Genomic DNA, 17459 nt, shown 5'->3' with positions numbered 1-17459 from the left:
CTCTCTCTCTCTCTCTCTCTCTATATATATAATTATTTATTTATTTTTATTTTATGAATTTTAAAGTTTTAGAAATATTTAAAATATATTATATTATATTTAAAATCATGTGGCTCTATACCATTGGATCTGTAGGCTCTATACATGTGCCATGTCAGTAATTTAACAGAAAATTTGACGGAAGCTAACGGCAAGGACTATTTTGATGCATGGAGGATAACCTTAAGGACCATTAGTGTCACATAAAAAGTTAGGGACGAAAGGTGATAATTTCGTAAACCTCAGGGACCATTTGTGATAAAAAGCCTAAAATAAAAAAGCTATTAGTATAAGAGGTTCGAACTCAGTGCAAAAGGAGAAGACACTATCTTGGCCAATTGGCCTAAACCCTTATTTGATTTCATAAGCAATTTTTTTAAAAGCACGAAATCTAGTTTTACCATCTCCTTCTCCTCGGCTCTATATTCTAATAAATATCTACTTGCCAATGAATTCTAATCCAGTGGAAAAGGACCTTAACTTGTAGACCAATAGTCTCAGGTTTAAATTTCAATAGCACCATGGCAGTGCATGTGACAAAATTCCCCTCCCCCTTCCTAACTTTGACTAAGAAAAGCAATGAAAAGAATATATATCCACTTACATGTGGACGAATTATACCACTTGGACATACATGTGGACGAATTATACCACTTGGACATACTCATGTGCTACACTATATTACTCTTAGTCACCCACTTTTGGATTTAATCTAAATTTTTTTTTTGGGTAAAATATGCTTTATTGAAACAGAAAACCACAAGCTACAACCATTGACAGCAGTCCACAAAGAAAAGATAACAATACACAGAGAAACTCCTAAACATAGAACAACAAGACCAGTAATAAAACCAGTCACAAACTAGATCCTACACTGCTCAGCTAGTACACCACTCCTTGCGGAGGACAAGGGAGGCCATCACGGGACATAATGAACACCAAGGAGGTTGGGGTCTACTGACCCAAGCTTCAGCCAGTACCACCCCTCCCCACAGAGTGTAAATTAATATCATAGACAATCGATTTCTGTGCTATCATTTCAACTCAACTCTGGTTTTTTTTACTGGTTACTTACATTCGAAACTTCAATTCTTTCAAAAAACAAATAAGATGTATTGACCCAAATTTTAATTTGTGAGGCTTGTTTTCTCATATTTTGATGTATCAATTCTTGTTTATCCTCTCTAGAGTCTATACAATCGTTCACTATTTGTCATTGCAAAACAAATTTTGTGTTAAAAGAAGCAAAAAAAACATATTCAAATATATTACCTCTTGATTTTTGTGGCAAAAAGAGATGAGAGAAGTTATGAATCTGGTAACTTTTAGATAGGGTAATCAAGGTATGAAAATTAGATTAACTACTCCCCCTTGTTGATCCCTTTCCTGATTTTAACATGGAATTTAGATTTTTTTATTATTCCTTATGTGTTAGCAAACGCAGTGGAAGTTAGGAATTGGAATTATTCCAATACTCATGTGTTAGTAAACACAAAAACGTAGGAATCAAAATCATTCCAATACTGATAAGTAAATATGTTGTTTTCTTCTCTTTAACTATTAAAAAGTGATTATTTTTTTCTTCCGACCGATCCAAGGAAGGTGGCTCAAAGTAATGTCTTTTAGCGTCAACTTCCAAGATGTCAATTCATTCTCCAAAGTCTAAAATAATAACCATGTAATTGAGTGGTCAAATAATTTCGGACTCAGGTAATTTTTTACATAAATGGTATATGACGAGTTATCGAAATACTAGCCGCTCATATCATTGAAAGACAATATGCGGTGGTCTGTACATGCAGACCCATTAGTTTTGAGAGGCAACCTTGTAGGGCCCACTAGTGGCAGACCCACAGAAGCACAAGGAGATGCAGTTGCATCTCCCCTTGCTGGAAAATTCTGTGAAAAGGCCGGTTTACGCCCTTCTTTTGGTGCCACAGTTCTGCATCCAAGGTGTGTTGCAAGGCTTTTCAAAACGAGGAAGATGACTTGGGTTCATTTGTTTGCAGCTCAAACAACGCCGTCTTTGTAAAACTTTTGTTTCCTTTCCTGTTAATGAAACGGGGAGTTTTGAAGCAATTCTAACTTTCAACAATTTACTACTTTAAACTTTTTATTATTCCCAAGCATTTTTATTATCCATGATAACCATGTGCCGCGTAGATAGAATTCCCTTCTATCTTCTACCTGATAAAGAAGCCACAATCCCAAAATCACTTCCCAAATCTCTCAAAGCTTTCTCCAGTGAAAAAGTGTTCATGGGTTAGTCTTGAAGATAAATCATTATTAGTTAATATTTTAGGTGGCTTTTATAGCTTATTTCTCACTTTTATTTTTCCCCCTCCTCTTTATTAGTTGTATGGCCAATTGAGTATTTTATATTTTGGGATTGATTATTGTTCTTAAATGACAATTAGTATTTATATATGATTATATTAAATTGGTTATTATGCTTCAATAATAATTAGTAGATTTACACTTTTTCTTGTCAAAAAAATTGATGTCTCAAAAAGCTTACTCCTTAATGATTTGATGCTTATGTGTTCGACTAAATGCCTCAAATAGGCTTTGATGTTTTGTTTGTAATGTTATTTTTTTTTTTTCATGAATTATGAATGACATTAGTATTGTTTAAATTCTAAGGGTATGTGGTTATCTAAATTTTGTTTAGAACTTTTAGCCTTTTAAATATTGCCCTTTCCCTGAAAAAATGATGGGTCCGTCACTGCCACATATTGTATTTCAATTATTCGAACCATCTAATTTTTAGATATCCCCTCAAAGCCCATCTCTATAATAAAAAGAATCACTTGAATCCAAAATCATTTGACCACTCAATTAGACGGTAGTTGTTTTAGTGTTTTCTTCCTTGAAAAACCGTGATGTCTTAATGGTTTTCAATTTTTCTAATTTTTACAACAATGATATATTAAAGAAGACTTGAAAAATAGATGGTTTTGATTGTTAAATAAAATTTGTCCTGGACCCTAAATGAAAAACCATAATACTAAACAAATTGTAGCTGTTAACTAAATTAGAATTTGTCATGCAATCAAGTGCAACTATCAAAGGACTGTTAGTGAAACCAGGGAACTTGCTTTGCAATATACAAGCACGATATGTAAAACCAACATGCGTGTACCTGTCCCACATCGCCCAAGTATAGACTGGAGGTTTGAGGTGGGCGCATATAAATACAGAAGGATGAGCATGTTAAAAAATACTTACCTGGACAGGGTGTATGGGCGATCAAGAAGGCCCATGGCCTAGGTTGGTGACCTCCATTGCACTTAGGAGGGGTGTCTGCCTATGGTCTCCTCAAGTAGGAGAGCCAATGTCATAATTTGTTGCTGTTGGGGCTTGCGTTCGCGCAGCCCCTGCCCAAATTTCAGTGCAATATTTTAAAAAGAGAGTAATTCTCGTGCCCAAATATATATATAGTATATTTTAAATGGGTAGGATTCGGGTAAGGGATTGAAATAGCATCTCCACACCCTATCCCGAACTTCACACTTAAAAAATTTCCCGAACTGATCCATTAGGGGTAAAGCCTCACGAATAAGAAAATTATCACCCTTATTTATGTTTGAAACTTTCTCATTTTGCCCTCATTAGTTTTTTTTTTCCTTCTTTTTTCTTCAATTTCCATTGAAACTACCAAATATAGCAAATATGCCAACTAAAATTATAATTGTTGATTTATCAGTGAATCTTGTAAACAGTCGAGTAAAGAGAAGTTACTGGTAAACAAAAGAATGAACAATCATATCCCTCCATCTTTCAACCAACAGCAAAAGCTCATTTGGTTTCTAAGATTGGATTGGATAAGTCACTAAATTTAAGGTATATTGAAGAAGGAAATGAAGGTAGAGATGAATGATTCTCCACTTTGGGAGGATTAAGAGGGATAAGTTATAAGGTGTTGGTATCCTACCATTTTGTGGGGAGTAGATGGGATAAGTTTTCTTCATGAATATTTCATCTTCTACCTTTAACTTGGTCAAGATTTTTGTCATTTCTTCCTTTAACATGCTTCAAATATAGGGAGTTATCCAATCCAATCTAATACTAGGCACCAAATGAGCCCTAAAAGTGTTTTTACTTTTAGGCTTTCGTGGATTTTAATTTTGTGTCTATTCAAGTTAGGTTTTTGCTATATTTGAAAAAAATTATAAAAATTGACATTCATGAAATTAGAGCTAAACTTTGACCACATTTGATAATCATTTCAATTTTAGTTTTTAGTTTTAATTTTTAATTTTTTTACGCTAAGGTATAGAGGAAAATGAGAGTGAGAATGGGAGTGATCATAAGAATGAGAGATAGGATGAGAGGAGAGGGTGGGAGATATGAGTAACAAAAGTGAAAACAATTTCAAGTAGATTTCAGTTTTTAGTTTTTCTTTCAACTTTTGTTACTCCTACCTTCCCCTCTCATCTTCCCTCTCAATCTCATCTTCACTCTCATTTTCAATACTATTCTCCCTGTTTTCCTTCTATACTCTAGCACGTAAGATGAAAACTAAAAATGAAAAATAAAATGGTTCTGTGATTCCAATTTTTTTTTCATGAAAAAGAAAAGAAAAGAGTGAGTCCGAAGCCCCAACTAACAAAAAAGATGTCTTGATCGGGAGCCCTTCACCGTATGAAAGAAAAATGATGTAAAGACTTTTTTCAACTTATGAATCCTCCAAATAAATGAAAATAAAATAAATCAACCGCCGATATGTGCATGGCAGGTGCAGTTGCATGTGTACTAATGTTCAATTGCAAGTATGAGCTAGGGATGGCAACGGGTCGGGTAGAGGCCGGGTATGACAATACCATCCCCATCCCTGCTCTCCATCCCCGCCCCCGCCCCCGAACCCATCCCCATTTATTAGGTTTCAGGGAATCCCCGTCCCCGCCCCCGTCGAGGGACTATCCCCCATACCCGCCCCGAATCCCCGATTTTTTTGCATAAAAAAATATTTATCATACATTTTAACATTAAATTTCATATTAAATTATCATTCAACACATCCAAATTAAATATAAATTTCAACTCAACTATTCAAAATCATATCAATATGAGATTCCATAGAAAATTAGGAAGAATTAGGAGAGGGAAGTTAGCTTAAGGTTAAACATAAATATTATAAATATTTATTTATTTATTTAAATATAAACATATATATTTTCGGGTCGGGTTTGAGAAGCCAATACCATCTCCTCCCCATACCCGTCGGGGATTTTTCAAGTTCGAGAATCCCCATACCCGATACCCATTTAACCCCGAAATCTCCCCCCATTAGGGTTGGGGACCCGCCCCTACGGGTATTTTTGCTATCCCTAGTATGAGCAAGCAAAATAGCAATAGCGACCATGAAACACAATAGCCTGCAAGTTATATCTAGAATTTTCTATTTACATGAGAGAAAGGAGGAAAATTCATCCTTTACAATAAAAATTATATAGATAATTGAAATCCTATGTTTCCATAATGGTTTTCCATCAATTTCACCATGATGAATATATATAGCAGCAAAACTTCCCAATTAGAGACTCAAGCGGAGAGGCATCTCCACCATGGTCTGAGAGTTGCCATAAAAACCCAAAAAATGGCACAAAGCGCTACAAGAACTGGAAGGAAGAAGAAACCTCTCCTTCTGCCTGCCCTCTTAGCTTCAGAACTACTACCTGCAGTGACATTAGCACTAACGCTATTTATTCTCAACCTGCTAAAGCTAGACATTCGTTCAAAAGCCCGATTCACCAAAGCATTCTCTGAAGCAGATGCAGGAGTAGTAGGTATAGATTCCACAAAGGCCCATAGAGCAGAAGAGAACTGACTTGGACCACCAGCAGCCTCATTGCCGCTTTGATTTTGATTTGCTTGGGAAGCAAAATTTGAAGGTTCATATACCACACCTAAACAAGACCAGATAGGAACTACCTATATTAGTGACTACTAATAATAAGATTTAAAGTTAAGTTGGACATTCCAATGTACCACAAAGGGGCAAGGGGAATGGAAATATATAACAAGTTAGTCATGCCAATCACTGAAATCAACGATACATTAGAAGAATACTTCTAGAAGAGCTCTCGAAGCTGAAGGCATGCACTTAATAATAGATGTGCAAAAGCATCGATAATTCATCTCCATTGATATATACCTGAGGTTGAATACGAGACAAATTCCTGATTTGGTTCTGCTCTTTCAGTATGTGTCCACAGCTGATTGTTCATCTGAGTTGATTCAGGATTCAGCTGATGGTTAACTTGGTTTACAGCTGGTGGATTGGGTTGTAACTGATATTCAAACTGATCGACAATATTATTCCCCAGCGAATTCATGTACTGCTGATGAGAAACTGTTCCTTGATCAAAAGGCCCCATGTCATGAAAAAACATGGCTGCATCATGATACAAGTCAAATTCACTTAATCCATCTATCCCTTCAAACTGCAAGTTATCCACGGGATTCTCAATGTTTGAAATAGTAGGTTCAGGACCAAGGAGATCATCCATCTCCAAGAAATCCTCTTCACGAAGTATGGGAGGGCCCTGCTCATGAATTTCAGGAGCAGATGTGGTGACTTCAGATGCCTCGTACCGCTGTATTTGGGATGTATCTGACTCTGTGAAGTCAAAGCTTGCCTGCAGATTGCATTGGTGATCACTTGGATTAAACACTGTGTAAGGTTCTGGACATACAACTTCCCTGGAGTACAGATCAACCACAGTACTTTGGGTCTCTTCTTCACTCACAGCCTGCATAATGAAATTGCATAAAATTTATGATTATATGTTCTCCATGACAGCAACTGAGTGCACGCAAGACTACAAAAATGCAAAAATAATTTAAAGCATAAATTTTTCTTATTTATGCAATCATATTTCAGTCAGCTTTAACACTAAAATACTGATTGTGAAGACTATTAAGATAACATCTAAACCAGATCCACCACCTCTGATTCACCCATGTTTGCCAAATATGGCACAGGCCCCCTTGTGTACGACAAGCTGGAATTAAGTTTAACCAGAGATTGCCACAGTATACTACAAATCTAATAGTCAATAACCATAAATAACTACCACTGAAAGAAAACAAAAGTGAGAGTAAGAGTAAGGAGAGACAGATTACGAACCTGAGGTATGGTGTAAGCATAACCATTCATTTGTGGCAGCTCAAGCACAGCCTCATCAACAATCTGTTTCATGAACTCCTCGATGTCGCTTAGTGCAGAATGGACTTCACCATTAACTTTCACAGGATCAACAGAAATAACATCTACAGATTGCTTCACTGGGATTTGGCGATCAGCAGAGCTATTGATTACAGGTAATTCATCATCAGCCCATTCTTCCTCTCTAAATGGCGCTCCATATTGCTCTCCATTTTTGGGACCAGGTCCACTTTTTTTGTAAACCTTATAGAGAGCATAATATTCCTAAAAGAAGGGAAAACAAAAAGGACATCATTTTAGATTTTCAATTTGCAGAAATATAGAAGAAATTCAATAAAATATTGAAAGAAAAGCTGTTCCAACTAATACCTGTACATTCCGGCATCTCTTGAGCTCTTCCTCATCCAAGGTATACTCATGCATCACCCAGTCAGTGCGCTCCCCACTAGGTGCGCGGCCTTTATAATACACTAAGGTCTTCTTCAATCCAACAGACCGTGAATAACATGTAATGTTACGATCCTTTCCTGTAGCTTTCCAATACCCATGTCTGGTCGCCCTATTCGATCTTCCCCCATTAGGGTATTTCCGATCTCTTGGACTGAAAAAGAACCATTGCCTGTCACCAGTTTTCAATAGGGATAAACCTGCATATCATATCACTTTCAAATGTTAGTAACCAAAAATGCAATCAACAAAAACTGTGAACTCAAACATAAAAAATTAAGAGAGCAAAACCAGTTATTGAATACATACAGCATAGATTAGCATATTGATAAAATTGCTTATGCTGAAACCAAGCTAACATTTTAAAACGGAGAAGCAATTATAAAACTATCTTAAATAAATCCACTTAATTGCTGAAACAAAGCAAAAAAAGACATTCTAGTAACTTAAACACATGCCGTCCACACACACACACAAATAAATGAGTGTTTAGGTAGATAAGCCTACAATCAATAACAAACATACCATTTACTTGCATGTTAAAACCTAGATATTTAAAAACCAAGGGCTAGAACATATATTAAAATACTTTACTCTTACATATATGTGTATAGCACAAACTGCTGATACTAAACTAGTTCATTTGATCAGATCATACAAATATCATAATAGGACACTGCAAATTCGGAGAAGTATGTGTCCAAACAACAAAACTGAAACTAAACAAAAACCCTGTTAACCAAACCCATTAAACGTAACCAAAGTATCTCACCAATTGTAGGCAACCAAACAAATCCGACAGAGCCAAATCCAGTCAACCAAACAAAAGATACTCCAAAACCAATCAGCCCAAACAAAACACGTCAAAAGCAAAGCAATATAAAAAAACTACTGAAACTTAGATGACATGATCACCAAAAGTTGGATTTTTATCAAAAAAGTTAAGATTAGGGTTTAAGAATTAACGCCAAACATTGGACTTTGATCCAAACGGTTGACCGTGGGATCAGGACTCTCACTTGTTACCGCAACCAATCATCCAAACAAAAATAAGATTCGCACAAAACCGATTCCAAAACCAAAACACAAACAAACCCACATATCCAAATAACCCAACGATCAAAACCCCAAATCACATAATCAACAAAGACTTCCCATAGAAGAAAAAAACATAAACCCATACCAGGAAGTTCCTCAGGGTCCCACTTATAGACGTCGGTCTCGGCGATGACATTCAACTTGAGCCTTTTCTTGCAGATTTTGCGCTTCAGATAGTAGACGACGAGTTCCTCGTCTGTGGGATGGAACCGAAACCCGGGCGCGCAGAAGCGGCCGTTGCGAAAAAGCATCTCCGGATCGTCCTCTGAGCCCATCGGTTCGGCCCCCAAAAAAATCAAAACCCTCAAAGAAAAGTAAAACGATGAAATTGAACAATAAATCAATCAAAAAGTTAACTTTATTTCTCTGTTCGTCTGGATCAATACGAACAGAGAGAGAGGGTTGGACTGAAACAGAGAGAAGAACAGTCTACAAATGACACAGTAGGGCTCTAGGGCGAGAGAGAGAGAGAGAGAGAGAGAGAGAGATTATGCGGTGGTCAAACGAAGAATGGGGCTGCGGGTTTACTAGTGATAGCGGACGAGAAGTTTCTTGGAATTGGACTTGCAGCGCTGCAATTTTCTATTTTTCCTATTTATTTATTTATTTAGAATCATTTTTAAATTTTTGTTTGTTTCAAAATTAAGATTTTTGCCATTTTTGCGTGCGATATGAAGCGTGGTGGGTGGGTAACCTGGGCGGTTTTATGGTGTGGCTCGGTTGGACGATTGACTATGAGTCTGACAAGTGTGATGTTTGTACTGGATGAGATGTAGGGACCGCATATTATCTTCCTGTTCGGATGGCTCATTTTTTGTAATTAATTTTTGTCTTGAATGAATCATGGTAATGCTTTTTTTATTTGACAAATGTTTATTTATTTATTTTAATATCAGAGATATTTTTAAATCAAAAATATATTAAACTATATTAAATCTTTATTTTTTTTTAAGTACAAGATAATTTAAACTACATAAAGGAGGATTTCTCACACACATACAATTATAATGCCGTGAGAATTAATCTTAATTTTTTAATATTCAACTGATGAAGTAATTGCTACAACTATGTATTGCTATTAGGGAGACTTTGGAAAAACCCAAAGGAGAGAGAAATTTTTTAAAAGAAGTCAAAATGGACAAAATTGCCCTTATTTATTTTTGGATTTCTTAATGAATCCTTTATATTTGCATGTCTTTGATTTGAAAGTCGAGAGGTTTTTCTGTCTTTTTTGAAAAAGCTTTGGCTTTTTCCAAAAGTGAAAGTTTTTTTATGGCTAAAACCTAAATTTACTTTGCTATTATTGGGTAGCGTTTTGATCGCTCTGGGAGCTAGCTAGATTTGTATTGAGGATACCGGGAGTTAAAACAAAACCCAATAAGGTTCATCCAAAACAGTGTCATTTTGCTTGACCTGTGAGTCTTGCTTGCATTTAGAGAAACTGAAAAGGAGAAAGGAATCTCTTCCGCCCAGAATTTGAGTGAACACTAGTACCAATATAAATGTTGGTGTGGTGTCATGTAATCTTTTGCAGCTCCTGCCAAATTGTTAATGGCTCATTAGATGACTAGCCGTAAATTCTCTGATCTGGGAAATTAAGCTCGGGTTACTTGCTTCGGTTTTCTTTCAGTGCAGTGTTATACTTGGTGTGTACACGCTTTAGGGTTTAGACCTCACTTTCACATCATTTGGACTGCTAGATTGGGTCCATAAACTAGTATATTACCACTTAAAGCACAATGTTACCGTTTCAAGGCACATATACTACCGCTACAAGCACAAACATGTGAATTTGATACACTTCCGCTCCAAGAATAAACACGACAATCGGAAGAGCACAGAGACACTCTAAATATAGATATTAACACCATTCCCACGTGAAATAACCGAGAAAGACTGTATTTCGGCTTGCCTATATTTTGTCATGATTACTGGGGAGCAAGCTAGGCACATTCCATAAGAGGACAATGGACATTACCAGAGAGAAGTTACTGCTTCACTACTAAATCCTACAAGAATAAGATGAGTGGCTGCGGATGCAATGCATACTTACAATATCAACCCACTTATACAATAAAACACAAAAGTAGACCACCCAATGGTTAGAACATACAATTGAAAGTTTTAGGAACTGATTACTGCTTATTATGGACATAATTTCAGCAAATTACAGAATATTTGCACCAGTAATTAAAGACATATTAGTTACATAAGAAAGGTTCTCAGTATAAAGACAAGCAAAAAAGGAAAAAGGTTACCACCTATGGAAGGTTGCTGGTATGGCCGAGCTACAAGGCCAAGCATTAACAGACATGCAATCACATGGACGTAAATTCGAAAGAAGCTCAGGCTGGCAAGATTTGGATCAGTGACTTTCCTCCCTGTACGCCACCTTAACGTCATACAAAGCCTCAAAGAGCGGGGAAAGTTTTTTAGGCACTCTGAAACTGATTATCAAAGCCACAAAAAATGCCATTATAACCCATTAACATCATCGATCTTCCATTTCCGCTGCAGTGGAGAGCAGAAAACAGTTAATTTGTATGTCAAAATAATCATTTACATTCTTGCTCAGGTATTTCTATCTTCCTGCCTAATGCACATGATTTCCAGGTGATCACATGATTATTTGCATCAAAGCATAAGCAAACAAAGAGTGAATGAACCAAAAAAGACTTGAGTGTTCTACATTGATGGTTCCCTGGGCCAGCTACAGAAATTACTTTAGTGTGGACGAGAGTCACAGGACAAACCGTTAACTTCCATCAAAATTTTCAGATCTGTGCGCATGCAAGCACCTATGTAGTTCCAATCATCTCGTTAAAGCTCAAATTTCCAACTGGACTGCTGACTGGCCTTCTTCCATGAGCAAGAAGCAGTCAATGGAATCCCCACACCAGACCTCCTCTGCCACCAATGACGAAGAAGAATGGGCCAGTCCATATTAAATTCACCCTCATTGTAGAGCTAAGCACCTTCTTTCAGCTCACACTTCAATCCTGCCAGAATGGAAAGGAGAGGACAGGAAAAAAACTGCAGTACAAGCTTGAGGACGGATGTGAAAGCATTTTAGCATATTCTTCTGGAGTCCTCTGAAAATTGACCACGAAAGCCTCATAAGATGCTATAGTAGGCCCACCAACTTCCTTAATGCTTCTAATGCACTGCATATACAGTAAAAAATGTGCTATCAACACAAATATCAAAGGTTTTTAACAAATTTTTGTTTCAAGCTTCTACATATCCTCTATTTTACAAATTCAGGACCACGTGTAGTGAATACTGTTAGATGCTACTACAGCCTCATAAGAAATCTCAATGTATAAAGCAAAGTTAAGAGTATCCAGAAAAGGGAAGCACTACCTCTTTGGAAAAGAAGGTACTAGTTCCTCAACTACTCGAACAATTATAGAACCATCATCGTTTTCGTGAGACAATGTCTGCTTTTCTTCTACCACTGTCATGGGTGAAAAAGAAGTATTTCAGTTTTCACTTCCTACCACAAAGATGGGAGAATACAAAATAATAATAATAATAATAATAATAATGAAAATTAAAAGTAAAACAATGTAACATTTGATTTGGGGGAAATTTTGATAAAATTAAGTGTTTTTCAAGCACAAAAGAAAATCAAAACAAAGGGAAAAAGGCCCATCTAAGCCATTTTTAATTTTTACTAATACAAGAAAACCAAGAACAAATGCTAAAGAATCAAGTAAAACTAGAGATGGCAGGACCATTAATACTCGTTCTGCAAACATTAATGCGATAATACTACTTATATGCAGAGAACGATCACCAAACAAATCTAGTAAATTACTAATTACTAGTTGACATTTAGCAAACAATTTCCTCAAATGATGTTTAGTTTACCATCTTCTGTTATTTGTTCTTCCTTTAAGATATTGGATACCACTGAGACAAGAAAAGCATAGGCATATACTTATTAGACATCAGGTACAGTTAATAATTCGTGCATATCAAAACGTAAGAAAGTACATGTATTCTACCCAAAAAAAATGGTGTAAAACTTTCACTTCTTTATTTTCTGTTGAATCGTCCTATGTCCACACTCCATAGTGATCTTACACCGTGTAGATGACTCAACTTACACTGACGAATGCCATTTTTAAACTTTCAGAATTGCTGATGCATGTACAATGCAAACAGACTGACATAAACTGAATCCCCATCATGTAAAACCTAACTACTAGAATTAATAGGAGTCCAACTTGAAAACGCCACAATCTCTTATAGCAATATTATAATTAATGAGAGCAGGTAAAATCCTGATAATTTGGGACTGGTAACTTTACACTCCAATACAAGGGGACTTTACACAAATAACAAAGAAAGAAAAAACTAATATGTGATTAGTATTAGAGTTTAGTAAAGAAGTTATGGAGAAAACTTATTGCGAATGATGGATTTCTTTTTTCTACAATTTACTCCAGACGATATGAGAGAAGGAAAAAGGAAAAATAACAAGAACAAGAAAAGATAGTTCAGATACCTTCTTGAGTTGCACAATCACCTCTGAGATACAAAGTATCATCCCAGTCTAAATTCAAACCTTCTGTCTTTGCAAACTCCTCCAACACGTGACCAATGAGATTATAGGCAATTATGCTTGTCTCATCACAACCTTCTTGAACTGCGAGGTATTTGTTTTTACAAGTGGTTTGTTTCTCATATGTATCTTCTGGCTTGAGATGCAGCAGCTTTTCTGTGTTCATTCCAGTATTACATTCAGGTTCATGTCTTTCAATATAATTACCATCTAACCCTCTTTTGATACTACTGGAGTCAAGAGAATCTCCTTGAGTGGAGAACATGGGTTCCTGCAACTCGACAAGTACACTTTTGTTAGGTGTAAGGGGAGGATAACAGTCATTTCTGGTAGTTTCAGCAGTAGGTGGCTTGCAAACAAATGGTGTTGACTCCGCGGTACTTTCAGCTTCATAAAACAAATCATTAGAATGAGATCTATCACTTCCACATAATCCATCTTTCTCTAGCCGACCATTATTTTCGTTATCATCACCATTGGACTTATGATCATCATCATCACATTCCTCCATTTCTTCCATATATGCGTCATCAAAATCTAAATCCAAGTCATGGTCAGGGGACAAATCCCAAACAATCTGCTTTACCTGAGCACTCACATTCAGTATACATTCTACCTCTGCTTCAATTTCATCTTTTGTGATGCGTCTATGCGGTTTACTTTGTGAATTCCTGTTGATAACAACAAGAGTTTCTAATAATGCCTTGGGAATGGTATCCATATCACCACAATCAAAAAGATATTCAGTTAGCATTTTCCTAATTGCTGTTCGCAAACTCCTGTTTGACACTTTAGCATTTGGGTCTAACAGAGTCTTTAAGTTCTTCAGCTCTGGTATTCTAATCTTTGTTTTAACTAACCAAATAGCCCTAGCTATCTCATCCTGCAATATCTTTATTTCTGGTGTGAATTGGTGAAACTCTGTTATGGTGGAATTATGAAAACCTGGTATCAACTTCAGTGATAAGCCTACTACTGCCATGGCTTTGGTTAATGGCTCCTGCAGTTCATCACCTATTGAAAGTTCTGAAAGCATCTTTTCAATTGTTTTCCTCACTTGGTTAATTAGACTGTCTCGATTCCAGCCACTTTTCTTAGGCCGTAATTGCGGTAGACTTTGTCGCCCTCCTTTAAGCTTTCTGTGCATTGCAAGTAGGGTCTCATAAGGCAAGTCCCTGAGTCCATCCAGCACCTTTCTAACAGCAGCATGATGAGACTGTAATCTGGAGGACGAAAATGTGATAAAATTATCCTGGAAATATTGTGGGTCATTGAGAAGTTGAGATATCTGTTTAGATATTTCCATTTTATCATTATGATTATCTTGTCTTCCAAAAACATTTGGAAGAGATTCTCTGATAACCCTTTTCATCTTCCAACGAGTTTTCTCAAACTTCACTGAGCGTCCTCTTAGTATAACAGCAAAAAGGTAAAGACCCTTGTTAGTCAAATCATCAAGGCATGATGACAAGGCTCCGGATATATAGGGTGCGTCAAGCAATTTCATATCATCTTGAAATACTCTATTCCCTCCTTCAATATCACATGCTCCAAAAGCTGTGTCAACAGAAGATTTTACAGTCTCATAGAACATCTGGAAGACAGATATTTTGAGTAGATCATTAGTATATTCAAGAAAATATATTCTAATCAAACAGTTTCGGCATAATGCTAGAGCAACACAAGCATGGCAGAAGAAACACAGAAGACAACTACGATCCTGGCTGGGAATGCGTCTTTACGAAACACTTAATCAGCAGCGCTTTTGTTAAAAACACCAATACATATGTATACATATATAATATATCAAACCAAAACTGCTTAACTAAATTTTAGTAGTACCTTAATGCAACCAGCTGACTGTGTTAAACCTTATATTGGTACAAGAAGAATGACAATCATATTAAACATGCACGATAATTTGTCGAAGAATAAAAGTATAAAGTACCGATGCATAGCATACTGAATTCTCTATTACAATTCCAAGCAAAATTATTATAGGTATTATGCTTAAGACTATTTAAATGTGTCATTGTATTGATTCTATGGTCCAGATGCCCCTATATACTTTTCTCTTCCTACTACATGATAAAAAGCATTAAAGTTCTAAAAATAAAATAACAGCATAGATCGACATCTAACTCAACTCTAATGTACCAAAACTAGATCCACTATTCAAGCATTTATCCCTAAGCTAAACAAAGTAAAAAAGAAAAAGTCATAAAGGAACTTGTAAACACGGTCACCACTACTCAATTGATTACATTAGTGAAAAAAATTTCAATAAGGGACAAAATCCTATAATATAGTTAATTTTTCCTTTTACACCAAAAGAGCACAAGAAAAACTGAACTTCACATTTGAGAACCTGCTAATAAAAAATGAAATGCCTAGAATGGGCAAATGATAATGTGAAATCATGACTCACACGTATCCATGCTTACATGCATTCATCCTTTGGTTTCAAAGACCTTGCTGCTTCATCCAAGCAGAAAGGTTCCTCTGACATTTGACAACCGGGAGCATCTAGGACTACTATTCTGTAACTGGATAAAATGTTCATTGGAAAGTATTTAGTTATAGATGGCAAGAGAAAAGGTTTGGCTGCTAACAACAATTCCTCAAAAAATGAAAAACCTGCCAACATGTCATTGATAAGACTCAAACACGAGCCCCGTTGCTAAAAAATAAGCAGAAATACCATCTGTGCTGTACATAGAGCTTTCGCGTATAATATAAATATAATACAAAGGAAGACAGATAAATATCGTCCTCACCACCTGAGGGCCGGCATTGGGATCAAGCTCAAACTTTTTTTCTTTCGATAAAAAGCTCCAGCTTTTAAAGGAAACTCAAAAATAAAGAAGATAGCTGTATATGCATAGCTTCAGTGGGTAACTTCCAGGGGTTTGTTTATCGTCTATGCATAACCTTGAAAAGTGAAGCATTCATAGCAAGTGGTTGTCTACTTTGCACGCACTTCCATGCGCAATTCTGATTATTATCAATGTGATAATTTACATCATTAAAGAAAAAGAGCATATGGCATTTTAAGGTTCAACTGAGACTGCCATCCAAACTTTAAAACTTGAGACAAGGCCAACATTTCTAGATTCCTAAATTGTTGATAACCCAAAATATTCATATTCCATGGCTACGAAATGCATGAATTACATAAAATCTTCTTTCAAATCGAACACTTTAACGAAGATGAGAAATTAACTTACATCATCTTCCCTAAGAAACGATTCCGGCAAACACGTGTTGTTCAAGAACTCACACCTCTCCAACTTCTTCTGCTCAGATTTGGAAGTAGGAAGCCCCAACAACCACCTGCACGGATTTCATCAACACGTCGCAGAAAATTAAATAAAAAAATCAATCAATCAATAACATAACGTTAACATCACCCTCACAACAATCAAAATAAAATCGGGAACAAAAGGAAGAGCGAAATTGTCATAATTCACACACAAGCTGGATTCAGGAACTCATTAATAGAAAATTGGTAAGCAAAAAGGAGAAAAAAAATTATTTGAATGACCTCCTTTTGAGCTGTATCTGCTTCTCTTGGCGTTTAATTTGTGACCAGAGGGACTCGCAATCCGTCTGGTAAAACCCCAAGTTCTCCATAAGCTGCGATCTTGCCATTGATGTCTGAGAAAGAGCGCGGGAGTATTAGAGAGTGTAGGGTTAGGGTTTTAGGAGCCGCTTAATGAGCCGAACCACTCGGCTTTGGCTAATCAATTGGGAAATTGGTGGCTTTGACCCCACAGCAGTAAATATTGGTAAAATGTTCCTTTATTTTATTATTTTATTTTATTTTCTCTATTCACGTGAATACCAAAAGACTAAGGCAAAAGACTAAGGCAGTAAATATTGGTAAAATGTGGCTTTGACCATCCCAAAAGACTAAGGCAAAGCAAAGGCTGTCACTATTCACGTGAATACCAAAAGGTTGGGGCAAGGCAAAGGCTAAGACAAAGACAAGGCAAAGGCTAAGGCAAGTCCACCCCAAAAGGCTAGGGTAAGGGCAAATACTATTTATTGTACTTTATTTCCTATTTTTTTATACTTTAAACTATTAATTTTGATAAGCTTTTCAGATAATATTTTCGGTTGCCACGTGTCACT

At 36.4% G+C, this 17459-nt stretch overlaps 2 protein-coding genes across 7 annotated transcripts; both read right to left on the bottom strand.

Annotated features, from left to right (window-relative positions):
• Positions 5376 to 9481, bottom strand: LOC18766522 (NAC domain-containing protein 17). Its single transcript, XM_007201114.2, has 5 exons — positions 8841 to 9481; positions 7580 to 7857; positions 7172 to 7474; positions 6197 to 6794; positions 5376 to 5948 (listed from the first exon to the last, which is right to left on the bottom strand). Exons 1-5 carry the CDS (start codon positions 9028 to 9030, stop codon positions 5584 to 5586), a joined length of 1734 nt encoding a protein of 577 aa, XP_007201176.1. The 5' UTR covers positions 9031 to 9481; the 3' UTR covers positions 5376 to 5583.
• Positions 10858 to 17208, bottom strand: LOC18766325. Of its 6 annotated transcripts, none has more exons than XR_002273054.1 (6): positions 16870 to 17208; positions 16553 to 16658; positions 13269 to 14919; positions 12119 to 12212; positions 11445 to 11919; positions 10858 to 11266 (listed from the first exon to the last, which is right to left on the bottom strand). XR_002273054.1 is itself a non-coding variant. In XM_020570825.1 (5 exons), the coding sequence occupies exons 1-5, from the start codon at positions 16974 to 16976 to the stop codon at positions 11880 to 11882; spliced, it is 1998 nt and encodes a 665-aa protein (XP_020426414.1). In that variant the 5' UTR covers positions 16977 to 17208; the 3' UTR covers positions 10858 to 11879. The 6 variants fall into 6 exon arrangements, 3 of the variants coding, with proteins under 3 accessions (XP_020426414.1, XP_020426416.1, XP_020426415.1); XR_002273056.1 differs by having other exon boundaries at positions 11479 to 11919; XR_002273055.1 differs by having other exon boundaries at positions 11509 to 11919.

This window comes from Prunus persica, chromosome G8 (assembly GCF_000346465.2).
Source record: "Prunus persica cultivar Lovell chromosome G8, Prunus_persica_NCBIv2, whole genome shotgun sequence".
NCBI lineage: Eukaryota > Viridiplantae > Streptophyta > Magnoliopsida > Rosales > Rosaceae > Prunus > Prunus persica.
Note: the sequence above shows the minus strand (reverse complement) of the source record. Positions and strands in the feature narration are given on the sequence as shown.